Source organism: Hipposideros armiger, unplaced genomic scaffold, assembly GCF_001890085.2.
Source record: "Hipposideros armiger isolate ML-2016 unplaced genomic scaffold, ASM189008v1 scaffold_149, whole genome shotgun sequence".
Taxonomy (NCBI): Eukaryota; Metazoa; Chordata; class Mammalia; order Chiroptera; family Hipposideridae; genus Hipposideros; species Hipposideros armiger.
The window spans coordinates 1,205,065-1,227,646 of record NW_017731499.1 but is presented as its reverse complement, the minus strand read 5'-3'; the positions used below and the strand labels follow the sequence as shown (position 1 = coordinate 1,227,646).

Genomic DNA, 22,582 nt, shown 5'->3' with positions numbered 1-22,582 from the left:
TGGGCTATTTTAGTTTCTCTGGGTGGGCTTCACTTCCCTCCCTGTAAAATGGTATGCTAGTGGCACGGACTTCTCAGGTTGGTGGTGATTCAAAGGTGTCTGTGAGTATTTGTAAGTGCTCTGTAAAGGTCGGCTGTTACTATTAGGTGGAGGCCAGAGCCACTGCTACTTGTTTTGGGAGGAATATTTCAATATATGCTCTTAGGAAACTCACCTTTGCTTTGTCTGAGTGCAGGCCCTCGTGATAGCTGGGATTTTTCTCCAAGCCGCTAACCTGTATGGCTACATCCTTTGTAAGATGGGAGGCGAGAGTGACATCAGCAAAGTCACAGCCATGTTCCTGTCCCAGACGGTGTTCCAGATGGTGAGTTACTTGAAGTCTAACTCCTGGACCCCTGGCTCTCCAGGCACTCAAGTAAGGAGGCCTGTTGGCAACTGCAATTTTTGATGGTTTCCCTATCAGCCGGCTGTCACTGTTAGTTTAATTGTGGTAAAATATACATGACATAAAATTTACCGTTTTAACCATCTTTATGTTCGTGTTGTGCAACCATCACTACCACCCATCTTTGAAACTCTATACCCATCAGACAGTAACTCCCTGTTGCCTGTTCCCCAGCCCGACAACCACCTGCCTACTTTCTGTCCCTATGAATTTCACAATTCTAGGGACCTCACAGAAGTGGAATCACACAGTATTTATTCTTTTGTGACTACCATTGTTAGTTTTCAGTGGTTTTTCAGGACTACAGAAACAAGACAAAAAAAATGTGTAACTTCGCATATATTTCTAGAAGAAATAGATCTTTTAGATTTGGCCAGGCTCATCCTGAAATAGTTTGAACCACCTAACATTTGAACAATTTGCTACTTTGCATCAAGACATTGAGCAACGAGGTCTGCAAGTTCTCGGAACGTTTTGTGGGTTTGCTCTGGAGTTGAGTCTGCAGAATCAAGCCACGCACATGTGGGAACCAAAAGGCATGGTTGACTTTCCCCCTTGCAGGCCTGCCCAAGCGACTTTCAGAAGCCTGGCCTCGAGGGGCTGGAGATCCACAAGTGTTAGGTGAGAGGTGGGATCACGGCAGGGGACTGGGCGGTGCGGGGCTGGGGACTTGTGAGAAGTGCAGCTCCCCTGGGATCCGCTGTGCCTGTGGTCTGGGAAGGCCTCCCCCAGAGCCCCGAGTAGCCGGGTACATAGTTCTGCAGGAACCAGGCTGTGCAGTGGTCATTCCTGGGGCTTTGCAACCTCATTGCCCTTTAGAGGGGTCCCACCTTCCTCATATTGGACATGTGCAGATTCGACCACATGTGCAGGCATGAAGGGTGCGAGGGAAATGAGAGAATGGGAGGGAAAGAACAAGGGGATTTGCCCACCGTTCCACTAATATGACCAGAGTAAGATGGAAAACAGAAATTTACTCTTCCCTCAGCTGTCTCAGTTCCTGTGCATATCCCACACACAGTGTCTCATGGCAATGTGGATAATTCTAGAGTTTACAGCTGTCTTTCCTTTTCAGGTAATTAAAAACAAACAAACAAAAAAACAACTGGTAAATTGTCTTGTATGACACTGGAAGTTACTGGATATAGTGTATATATGATTATACAGGGTAGACACAGGCCCTCAATTCTGTTTACGTGGGTAATTGAAGGGCTTTTACAAGGGTGTTTTGACTACATCCAGCTGCGTCGTATGCTGAACAAGCCCTAGCATGAGGCTCTATCGCTCTTTTAATTTTTCCTCAGTCTGTGGACTATGCTGTTAAGACCGTGAGTGTGTGTTTTGCAGTGAAGCCACACGTCCGTCCCTTTGTTTCTGTTTTAGGCTTCTCTTCAGAGGCAGCAGTGGCTGAAGCCAGAGGTTCTCTATTCAGATAAGCTTCCAGGAGAGAATTCTACGACCTGCAAGCCATTGGCTTTTCAGTGAAGAAGGCCTCAGGGAGAGGTTTGAGGAGACGTTTTTATTTTTAAAACGGCACATTTGTAAAGAACGCCCTTTACATATGTTCTAAAGAAAAGTGTACAAATATTAAGGTGATTAAAGTGTCTCTGAAAAAGTGACTTCACACCACACCAGAGTCTGGTCCCTCTCTGTCTGTGACCCCCACTTTGTCCCCGAGCTGGTCAGGTTTCAGTGGACATGCTGCTTGCGTCCGTAATGTTCCCCTATGTTTCAGGAACTAATGAGGTTCTCTTCTTTTGGCTGATGGAGACTACAAAACTCTCGGATTCCTGGAAAACAAGATGGCAGACACAGGAACACTGATGGCTCCTCAGTCCCTCGGGCAGACTGCCCTGTGCCGGTCAGGGCGCTTCTAGGCTGGGGTGGAATCCCCAGGTGGCTTAATTCCTCCCCCAAAACCCATTTCTGTTGATGCCCCGAATCTTCAGTGACTGGGGTACTGCCCGCTGCCCATCCGTGGTTATAACCACAGCTGGAGGCCTTTCACTGGTCCGTTCACAGATCAAGAAGCCTGGGAATGGTGTCACTTACCCCGACGCCATTTTATCTAGCAAAAAACCCGGCATAAAGCTCGACTCCAGAGCTTGTCTAAGTATTGACGCCTCTGCAGTATATTCGAGGCCTCCAATGGCTGCCTGTCGGTGGAATCAGGTCTGCACATGGGTTTGGTTTGGCTCACTGGGCTTTTCTGTTTTTCCTTCATCACTTTTCTATTTCCAGCTTAACTGGGATGTATTTCCTATGCCATAAAATTTGCCTTCGCTGTGTCTTTTAAACAATGACTTAATTCACAACATTGACGTACTGGAAGATTTCTCACAAACTCCTGGCTTCCTGGGCTGAGGGCGACACTCTCCAGGTCATCCCAGGCCCCACTACCCCTGCTGTCCCCAGCCAACACCGCGTGGCAGTGACCATTTATGATCTTAAACCGAATCTTCCCACAGCCAGCCCACTTTGGTCACTTATGTTACTTCCTGGCTGCACAGCCATCTGAATTCACAAGACTCACATAAACACTCACTTTGAATTATACTTCTGTAGGCTAATGTGGCCGGTGAGTCTGGCGCGTCAATCAAAAAGGACCGCCCTTCATCGCAACTCTTCCCTTAAAGAAACAAATGAAAGAAAATTAAATCCCTGAGGAAAACACAGTGGCAACATGGGTTTGGGGCTCTTTCTGTGCCTATAACACATTAAGATCTTGAGCCCACTGCACTCATAATGAAGAACAAAGCCGAGAAAGAATGCTGGGAGTCTCAAAGGACTTCACCTGTCTCCCCTCCACCCAGCGGGGACCCTGGCTAGCATTTCAGCATGGCTCTGACCCTCCCCGGGCCAATGGTCTTCAGTGTGTGTGCCTACGAGTCATCTGGGTGGTGTACGGAAAATGCAGGCTCCAGGGCTGCACAAAGAACAGACTCAGCAGCCCCTGGTGGGCCCAGGAACCTGCATTTAAAAAGATTAATGCTGGGCCGGCCGAGTGGCACGTTGGTTAAGAGCTGATTTGGGATGCCAGAGGGCCCCGGTTCGGATCCCACATATGAGGGCCAGTGACACTGTCCTCCACAGCTAAGATGCTGAACAACAGCTCAACCTGGAGCTGGGCTGCCGTGAGTTGCCGGCGACAGCGTAGGCTGCAGCCCCTGCTGCAGTGGGTTGCCATGGGCTACCGTGTGTAGCCAGCAGCCAGCGTGAGTGGCCATCCAGAAGCCGGTGACTGATCTGTCTCGCCCGGGAAGAGCGCAATGATGGTGCCACCTTGGGCCAGTGAAGCAACATCCTCCACTACTAGACTGAAGAACAAAAGGACAGCAACTTGTCTGTTCCCCTTCTCCCAATTCCCCAGCGCTGTTCCCATCCCCGAATTTCCCAAAAAAAATCTTTAAAAAAATAAATAAATAAATAAATAGAAAGATTAATGCGTCCTTTTGAGTAAAAGGATAATGAATGCACATGGTGAAAAGCCATGGAATACAAAAGGTTATACCATGACAGGTGAGTCCGAAAGAGGCTACCAGTGTTTCAGATGTCTTTCTAGAATATGTGCGTATAAATGTGGCATATATACGCACATACATACTCATATACTCAAACAAACAGAAAAATGAATGGGAGCGTCCCATACACATGTTCTGCCCATTGCTTTTCCGTATATAATTTCATCTTGAAGGTCATTCCATGTTGGTATCAATCCACCTGCTGGTCTCTCCCAAGACCGTCCCCTCGTGTCTTATGGACACACAGGTTGTCTGCAGGAGCACATGTCAACTCAGCACCCAGGTGAGCACGGAGGTAGGGGCCTGCCCCGTGGGCGGGTGGTGTTCTCACCTCCTCCGTCGGCTCTGCCCACCCCCATTCCTGGGTACCCCTGTGGTTGGCTTCCCTACCCCCTCGCCCCAGGTGCTGAGCACTACCCACAGCTGCTCCCCAACCTTAAGTGGATGCTGGTGAGGCCAACTATGGGACCGTCATTTCCTCGACTCCCCGAATGTACTGCCCTATGGGACAGGGAAACTGGAGCGAGGGAAGGAGCCTGGAGTGAGAAGGGGATGGCGGGGTGGAGTTACCGTGGGGACATGGGGCAAGCAGCTTAGGGAAGCCCCTAAGTGCACGGTAGCTGGACTAGGTCTGGGAAGTATGGGTCCCAGAGCAGTCTCCTAGGTGCCCGTTTGTTCCTTTCCTAGTAACCTCCCTGCACCCTGGCATCTCCCCGACCAAGCTCTCCTCCACCCTTCCAGGCCCAACCTAACCACCCCTCCTCCCTGAGGTCTGCCTGCTCCCTGAGCTACCTGCCCACCTGTTTCACTGCGTCTCCCAGCTGGAGAGGGAGCGCCTGGATGGTGGGCTCTGGGGCCAATGCCCCAGTCTCGAGTCATGCCAGTGGCAGCTGAGTGGGGCGTGAAGGCCCCACTCGGTGACAGAATCGGGGTGTTTAGACTCACCCACCTATGTGTGGATCCAGGGGCACTTTGCCGAGTAGAGGGATCTTCAGGTCCTGGCACATGACCTCCGCACCTCCGGTCGTTGGCGGAAATATCTGAGATTCTTTCTGTGAGGCAAATTAAATGGGGGACACATCATGACTTTGTTTTAGAATCGTAAGAATGGACCACATTTTAAAGAAATGTTAAAAAAATGGCGATTTTGAATGGGAATACTAACTACCAGAAGGGCTTGCATTAAATCAGCAATTGAGGATTTTCATTACGATCCCACTTCCAGGAATGACGGGGAACGCAGGGCCAGTTGCGCACAGACCCGTTCCTACTTCCTTGACTGCGGAAGGAGGGGTTGGTCGGACGTGCTCACCTTACACTTGGGGCAGATGAAGCCACTCATGTTCTCCACCACCCCGATGACGGGCACCTTCACCTTGTGACAGAAGTTGATTTCTTTCCGCACATCCTGGAGGGACACCTCCTATCAACGTTCAAAATAACATTTGTTTCAAAGTCAAAGTACGAGAAAGACAAAGTTTGTGTGGCTGACGGGCGGTTGCAGTGACATGAATTTTCTATCATAAAGCCTAAGAGATGTGTGCCATTTGTTAAGTATTTACTGAGTGCCGACCATGGGCTAAGCCCTGTTCCAGGTGCTATTTACTCCCCTCAACACCCCGAAAGGATAAATGTGAACAGCCAAATAGCAAATGTCCAATAAATCTATGAAAGGTGACTTTTAACATATCTCGAGGTCTACTTTCTTGTCAATGTACCATGCTGTGCCAAAATGTACATTATTTCCTAGGTCGGGGATGGCAGACGAGGGCCTGTGGGCTAAATTGGGCTGGCTGCCTGTTTTTGTCAAGTTCTTTTGGAACGCAGCCATGCCCATTCCTTCTGTCACATACTGTCACATCTGGTAGCTTTCACCCTACAGTGGAATAGCTGAGTGGCTATGAATGAGAGAGACCGCACAATCCCCAAAGCCTAAAAATTTACTATCTGGGCCTTTACAGAAAACGTTTGCTAGCCTCTGATCTAAATATTATGAACACAAACAACTTTCCGGAGAAAATGAGGAATAGTATCATCTTTGGACCGCGTCAAGCTCACTTTTGAACTCTGCACTTTACGGTATGAGTACTGTATATGATCGTTGCTTAGTACCTTCCCTTCTCCCCGTTAGTGTTGTTGCAGACTCGTGTGTCCTAGCTTGCTGTTGTCAAGTATGGCTACTCCTTAGCACGTGTGGCTTTAACATTCCCGGGCTCCCAAAGGCTCAGAGCTTCGAGGCATCTATTCTCCTGAGACACACATTTGGCTCTCGGCCTCTCTGAGGCTGGGGTACAGACAAGGCATCTAGCTAGAAACTAAACTGGCTAGGACTTAATCTGTGCATCTCACTGTGCCTCTGTGGTTCTCTCTGTGGTGTCCCGTGATAAAAGCCTTCCAGCTTCATCAAAAATGGCCGTCCCCAAAAAGCCACCTGCCCGTGCCTATGCCAGATATGAAGGGCTCTGAGAAAGTGGGTGTCCCTCGCCTGGAGCCACACTTCTCACAGAAGTTCTGTAGAAAGAGCACACACACGGGGAGCATGCGCCCATGGCTTCCTTCCTGGGGAGGGCCAGCACCTGCTCGGTCTTCTCGAACCCTGAGGGGGCCCCATGTTTCCTTTCCCAACAAATGTCGTATTGGAAAAGCCATCTTTGTGCCAGCTACATTTTTGCTGTTTCGTAACAGGCTTTATTTTTAGAGCAGCTTTATGTTCACAACAAAGCTGAGTAGAAAGTACAGAGGCTTCCCATATGTATCGTCCCATATGCCAAACGTGAAAAATCTTCCCACCATCAACATCCCGAGTGCTACATTCCAACTAGACGGTTTTCCTTTTAGGTAATTTCGGTGGGACCTACTCTTGATAGTACTGCTGGTCTAGAGGGCCCCAACCACTTTTTTTTTTTTTTTAGCTGAGCCATCCTGCTACCTGTTGGCAGCTCAGCGGCTGCTCAGCTCGGGCTGGACTCGAACCGCTGTTGCTCAGAGCTCAAACTCTTGAGCGAGCTCTTAACCAACTGAGCCACTCGGCCGGCCCCCACTTTTTTTTTTTAAAGATTTTTTTATTGGGGAATTGGGGGGATGGGAACAGTGCTGGGGAATTGGGGGAAGGGGAACAGACAAGTTGCTGTCGTCTTGTTCTTCAGTCTAGTTGTGGTAGCCCATGGCAACCCACTGCCACAGGGGCTTCAGCCTACACCGTCGCCGGCGACTCCCGGCAGCCCAGCTCTGGATTGAGCTGTTGTTCAGCATCTTAGCTGTGGAGGGCAGTGTCACTGGCCCTCATATGTGGGATCCGAACCGGGGCCCTCTGGCGTCTCAAGCGAGTTCTTAACCATCGCGCCACTCGGCCGGCCCCCAACCACTTTTTTAAAATTCAGTAGAAAACACTCCTAAGGATAAATCCATCTTCTCTCCCCTGCCACCCCTCAAGCCAGGTGCTCCCAGCCCTGAGCCACCTAAATGGTGTCCGCTCCTCCACACGTCCCCAACAACTCTCTCTACAGGAGACAGACACGAATCCTGTCCCACCACTTCCCCAAACGAGGCACCGTCATGTGGCCTGCTGTGCCTGTCACACCGCTGGCAGCATATGTGTGTGCCCATGTGTCCAGCACCCGAGTTCCTCAGTGAATCGCGGAAGCCATGAGAGAGGACCAGTCTGTTTTACTGCTCCGGTACCTGGTCCAGGGCCTGCACATAGTAGGTGCACAGTGAGGGTGAAGGATGAGGGGTCCCACTGACTGGTTCAGAGAGACACTAAAATAAACTCCTTTTCTTGTGCTTCTTAGGAGTGAAGAGAAGCATAACTGAAGAGAATCATCTGTTGGTTTCTTGGGACCCTTCAGATCAATGGCAACAATATTAAGACATGTCTCAGACCCGACTGCGTTTGTTCCCTGCTGGATCTACTAAGTTTCCTTTCAGCACGGCCCCAGGGCACAGCCTCTATGTGGCTGGCATAGAAGGAGCTGGCAAGGACCAAAGAAGGGGCCAGGACCATAGCAGCTTATCCAGAAATCCCCGTCTACACCCCAGGCTGGTTCTGTGGAAACCTGGGGGGGCGGGGGAGGCTCCCTGAATTGTTCTGAAACCCAATAGAAGAAGCACTGTGGATTGTGGGGACCCGATGTATGAGCCCAGCAAGAACGAGGTGACCACAAGGGACGATCTGAGTTATAACGCTAACACAGCACGGTTTGGACCCAGCTCTAGCCGGGCCCTTGCTCACCTGAGGGGTGGTGATGATCACCGCCCCGTCGATGTGTGCCGCGGCCAGGTACTGGACAGCCGACAGGTGCTCGTCCGACGTCCCGGGCGGGGTGTCCACAATGAGGTAGTCCACCTCTCCCCAGTCCACATCCCGCAGGAACTGCTTGATCATACCTGCGAAGAAGAACCCGCACTGAGGGCTTCTCCTCCCCCACCGCTGGCCTCCGGACTCTACAGAAGCACAGTGTGATCGCTATTACGGTGGGTCTACACTGTAGATCGTGGTATTTGGTAACGTCTGGAGACATTTCCGGTTGCCACAACTAGGGTCGGAGTATTACTGGCATCCAGCGCATAGAGGCCGGGGTGCCCCTACGGTGTAGGGCACAGTCCTCCCCTCCCCTAACAAAGAACAATCCGGCCCCAAATATCAATAGTGCCAAGTTTGAGGAACCCTGTCCCAAATGACACTTTGCACTGTCACCTTAAGTCCCAGTGCCCAATCAACCTGGTATCGATTTTACCTCACACACTTCTCTCTGACACAAATAAGCCACTACAAAACCACAATATGAATAATTTCAGTTATATAGGTTTCCAGAAGAGAAAAAACCCATAGTAGATATTAAAATTTGTAACAGGAACTGGTATTTCTATTAGCTGTCTTCAACCAGTGAAGAAAGAAACACCTAGGTGCTTAAAAATACTGCCTTGCAGAGCCCGGCTGGGTGACTACGGCCATCCTGACAGCACAGGACGCAAAGGAAACCCACAGTAGTTCTGCCCTGGGAAGAACGCGATAAAAGGTAGAAAGCAGAGTGGCCAACCATTTTTCTTTGGTCCCCTCCAGATAACGGCGTCATCAGGACTGCTGAGCAAGAAACCCACCGACATCACCCCCAGGTTGTCTTCCAGGAACTGGAGAGGATGAGGCAAGACACATTTTACTTAAAGCCATTTTGGGGGCAAATTTACCATGTGATCTATGAGTATAGTCACTCTGCATCTTCAAATCACTTTTGGGGTTGGAGAGAAGGTTACCATATTGAGGGGATGGATGGAAAGAGGTACTGTATGGCCCTATGACACTCAACTTGGCTGGACAATGAGTCTCTCTCCTTAACTGTCTTAAGCTGGGTTGGCAAACTATAGCCCCCGGGTGCAAATCTGGCCCACCATCTGTTTTTGTACATAAAGCTTTATTGGAACACAGCCGTGGTCATTCACTGACATATTACTACTTTCAAGCTGCTGTGGCGGGGAGTGGATGGTCCACAAACTGAGGATATTTACTATCTGATCCTTTACAGAAACGGTTTGCCAATCCCTGGCCTTCACTGTATTCCCTGGGCCTAGACAGGTACCTTGATAAATATCTGTTGACTAATGAGCTGTGTTGCCAACCCACCAAACAGCCATGATCCACACACGGCCCACAATCCACCACCTTGAAAATAAGGCAAAGAGGTGAAAACTCACCACTGGAGACCAGCCTGAGCCGCTCTGGTGAACCTGCGTGAACATGGGCATCAAGGTTCATTTGTAAATTCGGCACCCTGGTCACACTTCATACACAGATTTTACACAGCAAGAAGACAGTTCTATAAAATACAATTCCTTGTCTACAAGTCTACCACTAAGTTCTTAACAGGGAGTGAGCAGCTGGAGGAGTCATGGAAGCTATAATTCAATACCCCTTTCTCCCACCTACTTGGGTTATTTGGAAACCCTGCATAGACATCTAGTCAGGGAACCAAAGTCAAACATAATTTGGGGTCTGAGGTATTTTCAAAAAGCGACAGAAATCGGTTGGGGGTTGTTGAGAAAACGCAGGTAGCTGTGGGGTAGTGAGGTTGCCTCTAAAAGTGCAGGAATGAAGGAGGTACCTTTATTGAGCCAGGAGATACAGCGCCTGCCCTGTCAGTGGCCTGAGCTCTGCCCTGCTGCCTCCCGGGGGGCAAAAACTGGGAGGCGGGGTATTAAGTGGGAGCTCACTGGGGCTACTTCAAGATTCAGGCTCTCTCTCTCAGTAGGTGTTCAACTCAGCATGGCCGCTTTGTCTCGAAGCTAGAACTTAAGCAACTCCCAATTTATACATCCATCTCAGAAATCAGAGCAATGTAGGAGCCAAAAGAGAAGGTCTATTTTTCTTCACGGAGCCTTACTTTCTAAAAAAGCTCTATTAAGATATAATTCACATACCGTACAATTCACCTATGTAAAACATACAATGCAATGGCTTTCAGGATAGTCACAGAATTATACATCCATCACCACAATCAACTGTAGAACACTTTCATTACTCCAAGGAGATACCGTGCACCTCTTATCTGTCACCCCCGATCCCTACACTTCCCTCCCGCACTAGGTGACCACGGATCTACTCTCTGTCTCTACAGATGCGCCTGTTCCAGACATTTCATCGAAACACAATCATATAATGTGTGGTCCTGTGTGTCTGGCTTTCCTACTTATCCTCATCCTTTAAGTCGTTGGTCTTACAAGAGGGGTAAACATGATGACCCAATTGTGTAGGGAAATAAAGTGCTGGAAATTCCCACCAGTTAAAAATTCCAATTTTTATAAAATATTTACATACCGGTACAGTAAGTAGTATATGTGTATCACTTACAAGTACATAAATGCACGCTCAGACTGCGGGCATGTCCTGCAAAGCTTGTTACTCATGGGCGTGTGTGTGGTCACAGACGCTAGGTCCTGTGCTTGACCTTGACCCTGCGTGGCATCACATGCCTTCCCAAGCCCTGAGTGGAGCCCACACCAACAGGCCCATTTGCCTCTGGCGACGCTCCACCCGCCTCCCCGCTTCACTCTGCCCCAGCCCCACTGGCCACTTTGCTGAGGACATGAGGACACTCCCCTCAGGGCTCCTGTACTTGCTCGCTCAGCCCAGAAGGCTCTTGCCCAGCTCTCCACAGCACAGTGCCCCTGACCCCCCTCTCCCAAAGAGCAGCTCTCCCTGCCTGCCCTGCCCCACCCTGTCTGTCCCCTTCCCCTGCTTTAGTTTTTTATTTTAATCTATCATCTGCCCCTTCCCATGAGGGCCAGGGTCTTTATCTGCCTTGTTCACTACTGTACCCCAACACCCGGAATAGTTCCGGCACTCAAGAATAAACCAATCTTGGGCCGGCCGAGTGGCTCAGTTGGTTAAGAGCTCGCTCAAGAGTTTGAGCTCTGAGCAACAGCGGTTCGAGTCCAGCCCGAGCTGAGCAGCCGCTGAGCTGCCAACAGGTAGCAGGATGGCTCAGCTTAAAAAACAAACAAACAAACAAACAAACAAACAAAAACAAACAAAGAATAAACCAATCTTGACACCCCTGGAACAGCCTAGCCTCCAGCCCAGCTTCGATGCACAGCCCCTGGGGGCGCCCTTCCCTGGACGGCCTCTTCCCACTCAGAAGGGAGTGACTCGCACCTGCACAGACTCCTGGGTCCCTGCCCTCACCGCACGTCACTCTCCTGCTTCGCATTCTCAGTTCCCCAGAGGTGACCACAGAGTAGAAACATTCCCTTGCTTCCAGGACACAAAACCCCAGCCAACCCGGGTCTAGCTTTCCCAGTCAGAGCTCAGTTTCTGCATCTTACTTCTGCATTTTACTTGCCGTTTCCCTTCCCCTCTGAGAAGGCATCAAAACCAACACTTCTCAAATGGTTTGGATGAACTTTATATATAATCCCACCCCCCAAATTCACAGCTGTTGTTAGGGTAGACAGACGGACTAGCAAACACTTACCTGGCTTCACCGTGTCCCCGTAAAAACGCATGGGCTCTGCTGACCCCTTTGTCTAGGCCAAGAGGCTCACACTATGTTTGCTGCGAGAGGCCACTTTCTGTGTTTTGTGATACAGCTCTTACCTGTTCTCCTTCCAACCCCATTATCTTGGGAATTGACGGCCCACATATATCAATGTCTAGAAGAGCAACCTGGGGAACAAGAAGACACCAGGGCAGTAACGTAACTGAATATACAATCCTCCAGGTACACACAGTTAGGAGGGGCACAGGACTCGAGGAAGGAGGGAGGGGAGAAGGCGGAAAGAAACTGGGTCACACGTAGACCAAGCGAAATCTCACGAGGGAGAGTCGTAACATGTACCCTCCTGGCCACAGAGACTCGGTCTAAGACGCCTAAAGAGAACTTGGCGAAGTGCATCAACACCCCCGCCCCCAAGTCTGGCCTAGTTCCAGGGTGATCTTATGGGCCTGGGTGTCAGGTCAGTCGGGAATTCAGGTCTTGGCACTGTTTACTTGGCCCTTACCTTGTGCCCGGGGGGTGGGTCTCACAATCTCTGCTCTACAGAAGAGGACACTGAGGTTCAGAGGGGCCCAGCGACTTGTTCAATGGGCAAGGAGCAGAGCTGGGAGAGAAACCAAGGTCTCCTGACTCCACACCAGGGGGAGTCACCAACCCATGGGGCCTGGTGAGGAGGGCCAGAGCCGACCCTCGGGCTAAGCTCCGAGCAAGCCCCATTTTCCTGTGATCCTAAAGGTTAGTGATCGCTTAGGCTCAACTGCCGGAAAGGAAACTGAAAACAAGGAGGAAATTTAGGAAAGCTCTTTGCTAGTGGCAGCCTCGGGTGACTCCCTCCACCCCAAACTCCCTGCTCTCCCCCTGTGATGAATGAGGTCGGAAGTGGCCTTCCGGAACCTGCTGAAGAGCCACCTGGTACTCTTCTTGAAAGCTCTAATGTCCTGGATCCAAAGTGCAGCCCTTTTGGGTAACTTGTCCCAAATTCGCTTCTTGTTTCCTTCTTCAAACCTCGCAACAACCCCCAACCTCCTTACTTCCTCACATGCTCTCAGACCTGAAAGCTCGGCATACATCAGACCAGCCATTTGCCTCAAGCCTCCTCTGCTGGACTAGGCGAGGAGTGCAACAGAATGACAACCGGACAACCTCACGTCCTTGGCCTCCCTGATCTGTATACTTGGGGACAGATGTATGTAAATGACCCACAGACATTTCACATCAGAGCCTCACGATTTAGGCAATGATACCACCACTGCGACCCTAACAGAGACTTCCATTAATACTCTCAGCTTTCTAGCCTGGTCTCTATGTTCTTTTGGCAACAGTTTAATCAGTTTCCTTTTGAGGCATTACACTCCCCACAAACAAGCGGGTAAATCTTAAGGGAAACGATGCAAGGATGCAAGACACCGATCACATGCGCTCGCTCCTGTGGTGGTATCTGAAAAGGCTGTGACACGTTCCTTCTGTCCAGATTTCCGGAGTGGCCCTGTGTCCTGTCCCTTCCAGACTTCCTGTTGATCCTGTCACTGTCCCCAGTATCTGTCCAATTAATTCGCTTTCTGCTCAGGTTAAGCCAGAGAACTCTAGCTGAGAGAAACTTGCCTGCAATAACCTTCCCCAGGGCCCCTGCAGAAGGTGCTAGAAGCCTGATGGGAAGAGGTGGCCTTGCCACACTTCTCCCAGCCAGAAGGTGGTGCAGCGGGGTGCTGCAGTGCTGCTGGATCCCAACCTCCCTTTAAGAAGAGGTCACAGGGAAGTGGGGTCCAGTCCTAACTCTTGGTTCTCAGACGCTCTCACTTCGCACAAACTGCTTCCCTTCCCCCAGCCTCATCTGTCTGAGCTTCTGATCTGTGAACAAATGTCTCGGAGGATGGTTAGGTCCCTTCCAGCTCTACAGTCTACGAGCTCCAGAGAAGGGCCTAAAAGCTCCACAGTCTGGAGGCACCCAGCGTAGACCTTTCAATGAGAAGAGTTTGCCTTTCGGCTCACAAGGCAAGACGGTAAACTGGTACCTAATGGAAGCTGGTGCCTTCTGCAGTGAAAAGAGGGCATGGGATTCTGTGGCGTCTCTGCCTCCCTTCACCACAACTTACACGTTTCCCGTGATTAGTCAGGGGTGTTTCCCAATTTTGCTGCCTCGATTCAAGGCCTTTTGCAAACGAGCTGTCAGACACCTGCGTGCCCTGAGCTCTAACACGAACAGCCTTGCTCAGAGTTAGGACTGAGCTTTGGCACACGGCAGGCAGGAAAGGGACAGGGTGCTTCCCGCCGTCCTGACGAGTTCAGGGCAGGGAAAAACGTGTGCCACTTGACTGTAATTAACAAGATACACTGAGTGTTTACTATGTGCCGACACTGTGCACCTTTTGGAGACGGGGGGCGGGGGGTGTTCAGTCATGTCTGCCACGGGAAATACACTTACCAGAGGGCTGGCTTAGTTCGTTAAAGCACCACTGCATAAAGAAAGCCAGCTTATCTAGCCGTATTTATCTCCACACCAGATGGTGTGCTTTCCTTCAGCATACTGCAAAGTCTAGACGTGTGTGCAGTGGGGACTTCCAAATGTAATTATACGGAAGTGTAATTATATGTCAACAGCTATCTATTCACACGTGGTTCCTTACAAAAGGCCTGGTGAAAGCCCATCTCCAGAGAGCTGTGGAGAATGTGCCTGACAGCTTCTAAAAGCAACGAGTATTCTGGGTAATCTGAATAATCTGAGAAGACAGATTTCTGGGCCAGACAATGGGCCAATACAAATCTGACCTCAAATGGCAAGCGTTTGTTGACTAAGAGAAGAACCAATCGACCAGTATATATTGAACGTGCTCAACATTGCACTTGGGTGAGCTGCACACTCATCATCACCAGAGCAGAAATATCACGGCACCTCCACACTCCAGTTAGCGAACAAAATAACAATGATGACTGCGATCAGGGACTCTTACTGAGCACTCACCACGCATCAGGCGTCGTGTTAGGCACTGTGCATTTACACGCATCATCTCACTCCGTCCCGGGTCCCATTTTACATGAGAAAACTGAGGCAGAGCCTAGTACCCTGCCCAGGGTCACAGCAGTGGGGTGGGCAGAGATGGGACATGAAGCTGGACAGTCCCGCCCCAGAGCCTAGGTTCTGGGCCTGCACGAGACTGCGCTCACCTCGCTGCCCCAATACTCAACTGGAGTCCTGACGCCTCCCTCTTCTCCCAAAGTTGAGAGGATCCTGCTTTTTCTGTCTCCCTGACTTTGTCCTCATTTGTTCCAGCCACTGCCCTAGTTTGGACCCTAGTGGAGAACAAGCAACACCTCCTGGCTAGTTTACCATTAGCCTCTGATGATACTCAATCACACCCTCGGCTGGCTGTCACAGCGATGCTCCCATAGCAAGGCTCAAATCGTGCCTCTTTCCTGTCCACACGTCTGCCCAGGTCACCCAAAGCCTCCATAGTCTGGCTCAGCCTCATCCTTGGCTCCCTTCACTGGAGCAGAGCCCCCAGAATGCCTGCCTCCCCACGTCTGCCCTGGGGGTCCCACCTGTGCCTTTGCCTCCAGCCCCCCATTCATCAGTCCCCATCACAGCCCAGAGCCCACCTTCTCCAAGACCAGCTGCTTCCCCAGTTGTCTCTCCCTTTCCCCAAATCCCTAGAGCACGTCTTTGGTGATGGATACCCGATTCCAGACAAACCCACGTCGGCCACGTAGGCCAGCGAGAGTAGCTGCGCGCGTTAGAAAATGACTGGAAGAGAAATGAGCGATAAGACAGAATTCAGAGCCCTCGTGAATCACAGAAACACCAAGCTTCACAGATCCCCTAGTCCAGCCTCTTCACTGTCCCAAGGCTGTGGCCTGCCCAAAGTTTCAGTCCTCCCAAGATGCTCTTCCCCAGCCAGCACTGGTGCTTTTGGTGTTACAAACCAAACCAGGGCCAGCAAACTACAACCCAGGGGCCAAGGTCAGCCTGCCACAGCACACAAGCTCATGGTTAGTACATTGTTAGAGGGTTGGGGAAATAAAAATCAAAACACTACTCTTATTTCGTGATGTAAAAATTATAGGAAACTCAAATTTCAGGGACAATAAAGTTTTATTAGAACAAGGCCATGCTCATTGTTTACAGATTGTCTACGGCTGCTTTCATGTTTAAGGGCAGAACTGAACAGCTGCTGCAGAAACTGGCTGGCCTGCAAAGCCTAAAACGTTTGCCATCTGGCTCTTTACATAAAAAGTTTACCAACTGCTAAAGCAAACTCTAATTTCTTAATCCAGTGATTTAAACAATGTAGTTCTGGAGTTCTTGCATACTGTGAGGTATCTCAATGTGTATGTGTGTGAGGGAGTGTGTGTGTGTGTGTGTGTGTGTGTGTGTGTCGAACATATCAGAACACTGGGCTTGATCCCCTCTGCCTACTGTGGCTGGCTTTATTTTTTATTTTTTGTGGAGGAAATAGTCTTTCTCATATTAAGATCTTAGGATGATAGTTCATACTGAGTAGAATGGTTTATCTCACACAAGTAGAAAGTACTGAAATTTATCCAGCTTTTGGAGTTTTAAAATATAATAGGCAATATGTGGCAGTTTTGAAATTTCCATATTAAACATACCTCCACAGTCCCTTCCAGCACTCTCTTTTAAAAAGAAAATCAAACAAAACTGGAGGGCTTTTGTCACGAGTTAGAAAATAAACATGAAGTGAAAGTGTTAGCCCTCATGTACGAAAATAACTTCAATATTCAAAATGCAGAGAGAAAGCCAATTTTCAGAAGTAAATCAATGCATGAAAGAAGGCACACACAAAGGCCATGGAAAGAACTGAAATAGTCACAACTGGCTTTCAACATGAACAAAATAAAATTGCTTCTACGTTACACAGACCTCTTCTGCAGGCCCCCACCAGGGCTCTGATGGAGAAAACCGCATTTAGTTAGCAATTCAGAGCGTGACTAACGGGCTCTCTAACCCAGGATGCACAGAGCACCAACACAGAAATCCTCAGTGAGGTCTCATTTCAGGGGTCAACGTGCTGGACAATTGGGCTCTAAGTTGGGTTCACCCATGATGCTCTAGCAGTTCTGATACATACATACATATATACACACACACACACACACACACACACACACACACACACACACGCATATGTTTTAGTTGGGATTTTGAGCAAAATTTCTTTTTGGAAAAAATAAGAAGGTACAATGTGTTCTGTGTTAAAAACAAAACAAAACAAAAACACAAAAATTGAAACCTGCAGTAATCATGGTTTTATTAGGTAGAAAATGATAAGCACAGTGAATATTAGATCATTTTCTAAGGTCCATGCAAAATTATCATGAGTCCCAATGAATCACGCAATGTATTTTAAAAAAATCACAGGTACTGCAAATTTCCCTTTGACCTTTTTGGTAAAGGCTCTTTTCTTCTTCCTCACCTTACCATCCCTTTTGTTAATGCTGAGACCACCAGAGAGCAGTGCTGGGTATTTTTTCCTGCTGATCTGCATACCTGGGTAGAAGTGAGGGGCCCAATGCAGAGGTCAGCAAATGTTTTCCTCAAGGGCCAAACAGAAAATATTCTGGGCTTTGTGGGCAAAATCAAGGATACTATGTAGGTGCTTATGCAACAATCTAAAGCAACCATTTAGAAACGGAAATACCATTCTTAGCTCGCAGGCCATAAAAAGACAGGAGATGGGCTGGATTTGGCTACGAGTTGTAGTTTGCAGACCCCCAGCCTGAAAAAAGGCAGAAAAGGGTTGAGAAAAAAGTCTGAACTTAACGTAATAAATCATCAGCATGCTAAGAGAAATGTACACCTGCCTTCCATTTTCATAGTGAGAGAACCCAATGAAATACTTCCTTTCACTGCCTGACTGCTATGTGCTTCCTCCTCTGTGCAGGGACCTGGATTCAAAGAGGCCAGTTCAACTCAGTCTAAGGAAGCATTTCTCTACACACCATCATGAGCCCTCAGACAGGAGCTTTTCCCAGTTTCTCCCAAGGTCCCACCTGTGTGTTTTCATCCTCCGCCAGGGCGTGAGCAAGGTGGGCACTGAAGGTGCTTTTCCCAACACCGCCTTTTCCAGACAACACCAAGATTTTGTGTTTCACGGTCTTCATTTTCTCTTTGATTTCCTCTATAGCTGCAAAGAAAGCAGTTCAGGTGATGACGTCCCTGACTAAATCCCAAATGTCACTCCTGCAATGGGCTAGAAGGAGCTAAGTCCTTGGGGCTGTTTCAAGGAATCATGTGTGTAATACCACCTAATCAATGGGAGAAATAAGTGCTACAAAGAAAATAAGGCTATTATCACATCTAGCATTTTATTTATTGGTTTACTTATTTGTCTCCCCCACTAGAATACAAACCCCATATAAGGGACTCTGAAGTGTTCATCACTTTATTCCCAAATTCAAAACAGAGCTTCACATATACAGACATGTGAAGGGGATACAGCCTGAGAAATGTGTCAGGCAATTTCACTCTGTGAACACTGTAGAGAGACTTACACACCCTAGATGGTATGGCCTGCTACACACCTAGGCTCTGCAGTACAGCCTATTGCTCCCAGGTTACACGCCTGTACAGCATGTCGCTGTACGAAACAACACGAGATTGAGTCAAGCACGAGAGAAGGGGATGTAATCACAAGGCAAACACGAGATGTATGGGGCTGCTACCTGAGTGTTACAGCAAACTTTTTCTACAAGCAGAAAGAGTATATTCTAAAATAACGATACAGCATAATATACAGTAGTAAATACATAAACCAGTAACACAGTTGTTTATTATCAAATATTATGTCCTGTATACAATTATAGGTACTATATTTTTACACGACTGGCAGCACAGGTTTGTTTACACCAGCATCACCACAAACACGTACGGAATGCTTTGTGCTATATAGTTAGAACAGCTACGTCACGAGGCGATAGGAATTTTTCAGCTCCCTTATAATCTTATGGGGCCGCTATCATATATGCAGTTCATCATTGACTGAAACATCGTTATGCGATGAAGACTGTGATTCCCCACCAGGGGGCCACATCTGCCAGGGACATTTAGCAATGTCTGGGGACATTTCTGGTTGTCACAAGGAAAGGATGCTCTTGGCATGTAGTGAGTAGAGGCCAGGGATGCTGCTAAATATCTGACAGTGCTCAGTACAAGCCCCCTACAACACATAAGAGTTATCCAGCTCCCAATGTCAAGTGCCAAGGTTGAGAAGCCCTGACAGAACAGGCACTTGACAAGTACCTGTCATTGATGACTATCACTTATTACACACTCTGCTTTCATTATTTCACCTTATTTCAAATCCAAAACAACATTGTGAGGTAACTATTTTTCTCCCATTATTGATGAGAAAACAGAGGTTCAGAAAGGTTAAGATTCTTGCTTAAGGTCATGCTGTTTGCGGGACCCAAGAATCAAACCCAAGTCTCTCTTCGAGCTCCTTCAAAATTCTTCTCCCTGCTTTTTAAGTTCTTCTAGTAGGTTCCCAGAGTCCTCCCAGCCCTCCAGTTTGTCCCTCACAGTACTTATGGCTGTGATGATTTATTTGCTTACTTACTTGTTGATTTTGGGTCTCCCCTATTGAACTAACATTCACTACAGCAGTGATCTCATCTCTCTCACAGCTGTATCCCCAGCACAGAGAGCTGTGCCTAGGAGGCGATTAACACATATTTCTGTCGAATGAATGGGAGACTCGCTCCTCAAAAGGAAGAAAATTCTGTCCAAAGAAAGTAGGTGACCCAGCCAGAATTTAAGCCCAAACTCCCTGACTTCAAAGTTTCATACCCTATTCCCTCGGCTGGTGGCCTCCTCCCTACCTGTCACTTAGTCACTCAAACTTCTGGCCCTGCTCCTCAACCCAGCCCCCGTCTCTCTGAAGACCCCTTTTGACTCCAAGCTAGTCACTGGTCCTTCAGACTCCAACCCCATTCCACCACTTTTCTCCGCAACTAGCCTTTCAAAGGCCCTGCCCCTCTCGGCCCCGCCCCTGCCACTCATTCCTCAAGTCCCGCCCCTCATTCCGACCGACTTTCCCACGCCCTGCCTCCTCTGGGCCCGCTCCGCCCAACAGGCCTCCTGGCCCCTCCCCTGTCACTCATCCTTTAGGTCCCGCCCGCTGTCACCGCCCTATTTCCCCCTGCGCCCCGCCTCTTCCGGGCCTACGCCTTTCACTTCCCGTTCAGGCCTTGCGCCTTCCTTACCTGGGTCCGGAGCCGCGCCGACTCCAGAAGCGCATAACCGCTGGTTGGGACACCCCTGACATGCGGCCCCTTGTCCCGCCTGGGCGCTGCCGGTCCCGGGACAATCTACGCAGAGACAAAATCACAGAGTAACTCCTGTCCCTTCAGCCCCGCCACCCCCGCTGCTTCCCCTCCGCGCACTCACCGTGGGGCACCTCCTCCATGTTACCGCCGTTGTCGCCGGAACCTACGCGGGCACCGTATCCCCTCGGTTGCGTATTTCCGCCTCGCGGCACCCAATCCAGCCCTCCGGCCGCGCGATGTCGCGGTGAGAGCTGTGCGCACGCGCGAACCTTGTGTCGGGCGTTCGGGGCCGTTTCTGTCCGCTTTGAGGCTACTGCGGAGGATCATAAATCCTTCAGCGTGTATCTCCTGGAAACAAAGGCGTGATCTTAACGTGATCTCCATACCATTTTGATACCCGAGAAATTTAACAATGATGCGAAATTATTAACCAGTGTATATTTTATATTCAAATTGGCTCCATTGCCCCAAATGAGACCCACGCACCCCCATACTCGATCTAGTGCAGAGTCGCACCTCGCCTTTTGCTCTTTTTAGTCTCTTCTGACCCAGAACTGCCCTCCTGTCTCCCCGTTCCCCCCTCTTTTTTGTCTTTTGAGACCTTGATACATTTGAATAGTTCAGGCCAGTTGTCTTCCAGAAGGCCCCATAATCTTGATTTGTTGGATTCCTCCCATCGTGATGAGATTCGGGTTGCAAGTTGTGGGTAGAAACACACTTGGGTAACGCGCCGCACTTGTATCACAGCAGGAGGCTATTATGCCCGTTGGTCCCGTTGTTGGCATTAAAAAACCAAAATTCAGCTGAGTAAATATTAAAGCTCTCACTGGCTTGAGTCAGTGATGCACGAATCGTCCCATGTAGCAGACGGAAAGATCTGAGGCGTTGTGTAAAAGGAAAGAGAAGGGAGCAGGACAAGGAAGTTATACCAGCAATTGATTGTGGCGAAGTCGCCGTCCTTTAGGGGAGGACAGGGGTCCTTCAAGCAGATTCCTCCCCGCTCCCCCGCAGTGCTGACCAGGTGGTTTCTGATTGACCGATTTAAGATTCCATTTCTGGGAGAGGCGGGAGACTGGAATTAAGTATTGGTTTGGTGATGTGTGGCTTAGAGTAAATTTGGGGCCTGTTGTCTTGTGTTTAACATCGATAAGTGATGCTCGGTCACTTGGTCAACATCGTGTCTGCCCTGTTTTGCCGATGAGTGCTGCCCTTTTTTCCATTTGTAATTAATAGTCTCTCTGGGGTGATTTGTTGAGATCATGTTCATCAACCTTTCATTCAATGGTTTTAGCATCATTCTTGCCTGAATCAGTTCTACTGGTGTTTGCAAAATTGTGCTTTTTTTCCAACTCTGTCATTATCTTTTTTTTCTGTTTATTAGCTGGCATCCCTCTGTAAATACGAGCTCCTACCCACCCACCCCTTTTTTGTGGGAATATCACTATGGATTCATAGGTTTAAAAAAATTCGATGTTTTATAATAATAAAAAGAATAAAAATCACTATTCTTTCTGGCCAATTCTCTCCCACGCCCTGCAGATTTTGACCAGGGAAGCCTCTGCAAGCCAACTCCTGTGTTTTGGACACCGGTCCAACTTCTTTGAGCACTTTCTCCCTTTCTGACACAAGATGTTCCACGCTCCCCATTCTGCTGCTCTTTTCTCCAAGGAACCCAGCAGGGTGTACCCCAATTCAACTCAATTCTGACACTTCCCAGAGGTAGCTAGAGATTCAGGGCTCAGTCCCCTAAGACTGACTGTGGGGACCCAGGCCCAGAGCCTAGGCTAAGACCCCCGCCCAGAGGAATGAAAGAAACTTCTGCTTCAGCAAAAATTAACAAAGTATCTTGTCAAGAAAATGGGAAAAGATAAGCTAGGTATGCTTTTTAGCTTGCTTGTTAGGGAAAAGATAAACTAAGTATACTTTATAGCTTGCTTGTTAGGGAAGAGATTAACTAAATGCTTTATGGCTTGCTTGCTAGGGAAGAGATAAGTTAGGTATGTTGTTAGAAAAAAAAAATAAGTCCTGATTTATAGTTCTTAGAAGAAAATAAACTTGCCAAGTTTTATGGCTAGCTAGAAGATAAGTTAACTCTGTTAAAGTTTTTTTTCTTTTTACTCACCGCTTTTTTTTGCTTCTGTATCCAGCTTCAGCTATAAATCCCCCACCCGCCAGGACTTGGGGTCCGCTCTCTCTTTTAATGAGACGGACCCCGAGCTTGGGAATAAAGTCTTTGGAATGAGAACTCTTTGTCTCAGTTCTTGTTAATGACCTGCTCCCCAACATGACGTCCCCCCCCCTCCCCCCCGCCAACTTCAGACACCAGGTTGTCACTGGTGCTTTTGATG

At 48.9% G+C, this 22,582-nt stretch overlaps 2 protein-coding genes across 5 annotated transcripts in view; one reads left to right on the top strand and one right to left on the bottom strand.

Moving 5' to 3' along the window:
- Positions 1-2,074, top strand: part of TVP23A (trans-golgi network vesicle protein 23 homolog A) — a 34,458-nt gene extending 32,384 nt beyond the window's left edge. For 2 of the 3 annotated variants that reach the window (XM_019650906.1, XM_019650908.1), the window contains 2 exons: positions 236-364; positions 1,829-2,074. In XM_019650906.1, coding sequence (XP_019506451.1) covers positions 236-364; positions 1,829-1,930 — 231 coding nt within the window. In that variant the 3' untranslated portion in view covers positions 1,931-2,074. Of the gene's footprint in view, positions 1-235; positions 365-1,006; positions 1,067-1,828 lie in introns of all 3 variants that reach the window. The other variant, XM_019650907.1, reaches the window with a different exon arrangement.
- NUBP1 (NUBP iron-sulfur cluster assembly factor 1, cytosolic) lies at positions 1,946-20,463 on the bottom strand. Of its 2 annotated transcripts, none has more exons than XR_002124926.1 (11): positions 20,356-20,463; positions 20,172-20,276; positions 17,961-18,094; positions 12,056-12,124; positions 9,658-9,690; positions 9,006-9,096; positions 8,198-8,352; positions 5,279-5,389; positions 4,912-5,018; positions 2,991-3,074; positions 1,946-2,235 (listed from the first exon to the last, which is right to left on the bottom strand). XR_002124926.1 is itself a non-coding variant. In XM_019650905.1 (11 exons), the coding sequence occupies exons 1-11, from the start codon at positions 20,372-20,374 to the stop codon at positions 2,177-2,179; spliced, it is 963 nt and encodes a 320-aa protein (XP_019506450.1). In that variant the 5' UTR covers positions 20,375-20,462; the 3' UTR covers positions 1,946-2,176. The 2 variants fall into 2 exon arrangements, 1 of the variants encoding a protein (XP_019506450.1); XM_019650905.1 differs by having other exon boundaries at positions 4,916-5,018; positions 20,356-20,462.
- Between the last annotated feature and the right edge of the window lie 2,119 nt (positions 20,464-22,582).

Bases quoted from the DNA above. Each gene is read 5' to 3' on its own strand.
- NUBP1 (XM_019650905.1), bottom strand. The intron at 9,097-9,657 runs GTGAGTTTTCAC...CATCCTCTCCAG, and splicing joins GCTCAGGCTGGTCTCCAGTG to TTCCTGGAAGACAACCTGGG. The intron at 3,075-4,915 runs GTGGGTGAGTCT...TGTTTCTTTAAG, and splicing joins GCCCCTGGATCCACACATAG to GGAAGAGTTGCGATGAAGGG.